The 1,519-nt window shown below is 37.8% G+C and overlaps 1 protein-coding gene across 1 annotated transcript; it reads left to right on the top strand.

The window, feature by feature from the left end:
• Positions 1-485: 485 nt before the first annotated feature.
• On the top strand, positions 486-1,512 carry LOC111786623 (CBL-interacting serine/threonine-protein kinase 6-like; the record flags this gene model as incomplete). Its single annotated transcript, XM_023666856.1, has 1 exon — positions 486-1,512. A coding segment is annotated over exon 1 (709 nt), but the record flags the coding sequence as incomplete, so codon positions are not given.
• Between the last annotated feature and the right edge of the window lie 7 nt (positions 1,513-1,519).

The raw sequence follows: 1,519 nt of genomic DNA, 5'->3' as shown, positions 1-1,519 counted from the left end.
TCATGAACTCAACTATATACACTATTTTGTACAAATATTAGATGGTAAATCATTTATTTATTTTTTATTTTAAAATATTTTTTTAAAAACTTTTAAATTTATTTGAAAAATAAATATTAAAAAGTTATAAAATAAAATAAATATATGTATATCATGCGTATAAATGTATATTTTAAATTTAACAATAAATTTATCTTTATTTATTTTTATTTTTATTTTTATAGGATTTAATCGCGAATAATAATTAAAAAGTAATTATAAAAGTATTAAATTACAAATATTCGATATTGGATTAAAATGGCCACTTTTTCTATTATTTAAGAATTAAGAATATTCTATTATTTATATATATATTATTAAGAATATACAATTAATACACATTTTTTTTTGGACATAGAAGGAAGGAAAAAAGAAGACAGCGTAATCAGAAGAGGGGCATAAGAGGAATTTCACATACAAAATCCATTATATAAGCTTTAAGGCGGATTTAATTCAGAAGAACGGAAGAAGAAAACCAGAACGTAGACAGACAAAAGTTGTGGGATTTCAGAACACTTCTGGGAATGCGGAGAGATGAAATTGGCTTCGCTGATTCTGTTTGAGTTGATCGGAATATCCAGAATCTTTATCATTGGCGGCAGAAATTGTCACCGGAAACACGTCGAAGACGGGTGATCTAACTCCTTTCTCTTATCTCCTCCCCATTTCTCTTTATTAACTTCATTTAGATTCACTCTGTACGAATAAATAAACACAATATTCTACTGATCTCGATTCGATCGAGTTGGAATCTGGCGGTGCATATGGCGAATAAAGGCAGAGATGGTGAGCACTCGAGTTTACTCGACGGGAAGTACGAATTCGGCCGTCTTTTAGGGCACGGGACCTTCGCTAAGGTTTACCATGCCCGGAATCTGCAGACGGGGAAGAACGTTGCGATGAAAGTTGTTGGGAAGGAGAAGATCATCAAAATCGGCATGATGGAGCAGATCAAGAGAGAAATCTCTGTGATGAAAATGGTGAAGCATCCGAATATTGTGGAGCTTCATGAGGTGATGGCGAGTAAATCGAAGATCTATTTTGCGATGGAGCTTGTTAGAGGCGGTGAACTGTTCTCCAAAATCGTGAAAGGTCGGTTGCGAGAGGATGTGGCTAGGGTTTACTTTCAGCAATTGATCTCTGCAATCGATTTCTGCCATAGCCGTGGTGTTTACCACCGCGATCTGAAACCGGAAAATCTGCTACTCGATCAGGACGGAAACCTTAAGGTCACCGATTTTGGCCTCACCGCCTTCTCGGAGCATTTGAAGCAAGACGGACTGTTGCACACGACATGCGGAACTCCGGCGTACGTTGCGCCGGAGGTTATTGGAAAGCAGGGATACGACGGGGCTAAGGCTGATCTCTGGTCCTGTGGAGTCATCCTGTACGTTCTTCTTGCCGGATACCTTCCATTCCAGGACGACAATATGGTGGCGATGTACCGGAAGATTTACAGAGGCGATTTCAGGTGTCCACC

Source organism: Cucurbita pepo, unplaced genomic scaffold (assembly GCF_002806865.2).
Source record: "Cucurbita pepo subsp. pepo cultivar mu-cu-16 unplaced genomic scaffold, ASM280686v2 Cp4.1_scaffold002164, whole genome shotgun sequence".
NCBI classification, from domain to species: Eukaryota; Viridiplantae; Streptophyta; class Magnoliopsida; order Cucurbitales; family Cucurbitaceae; genus Cucurbita; species Cucurbita pepo.
The sequence above is the reverse complement of the archived record's forward strand: the minus strand, read 5'-3'. Positions and strand labels throughout refer to the sequence as shown.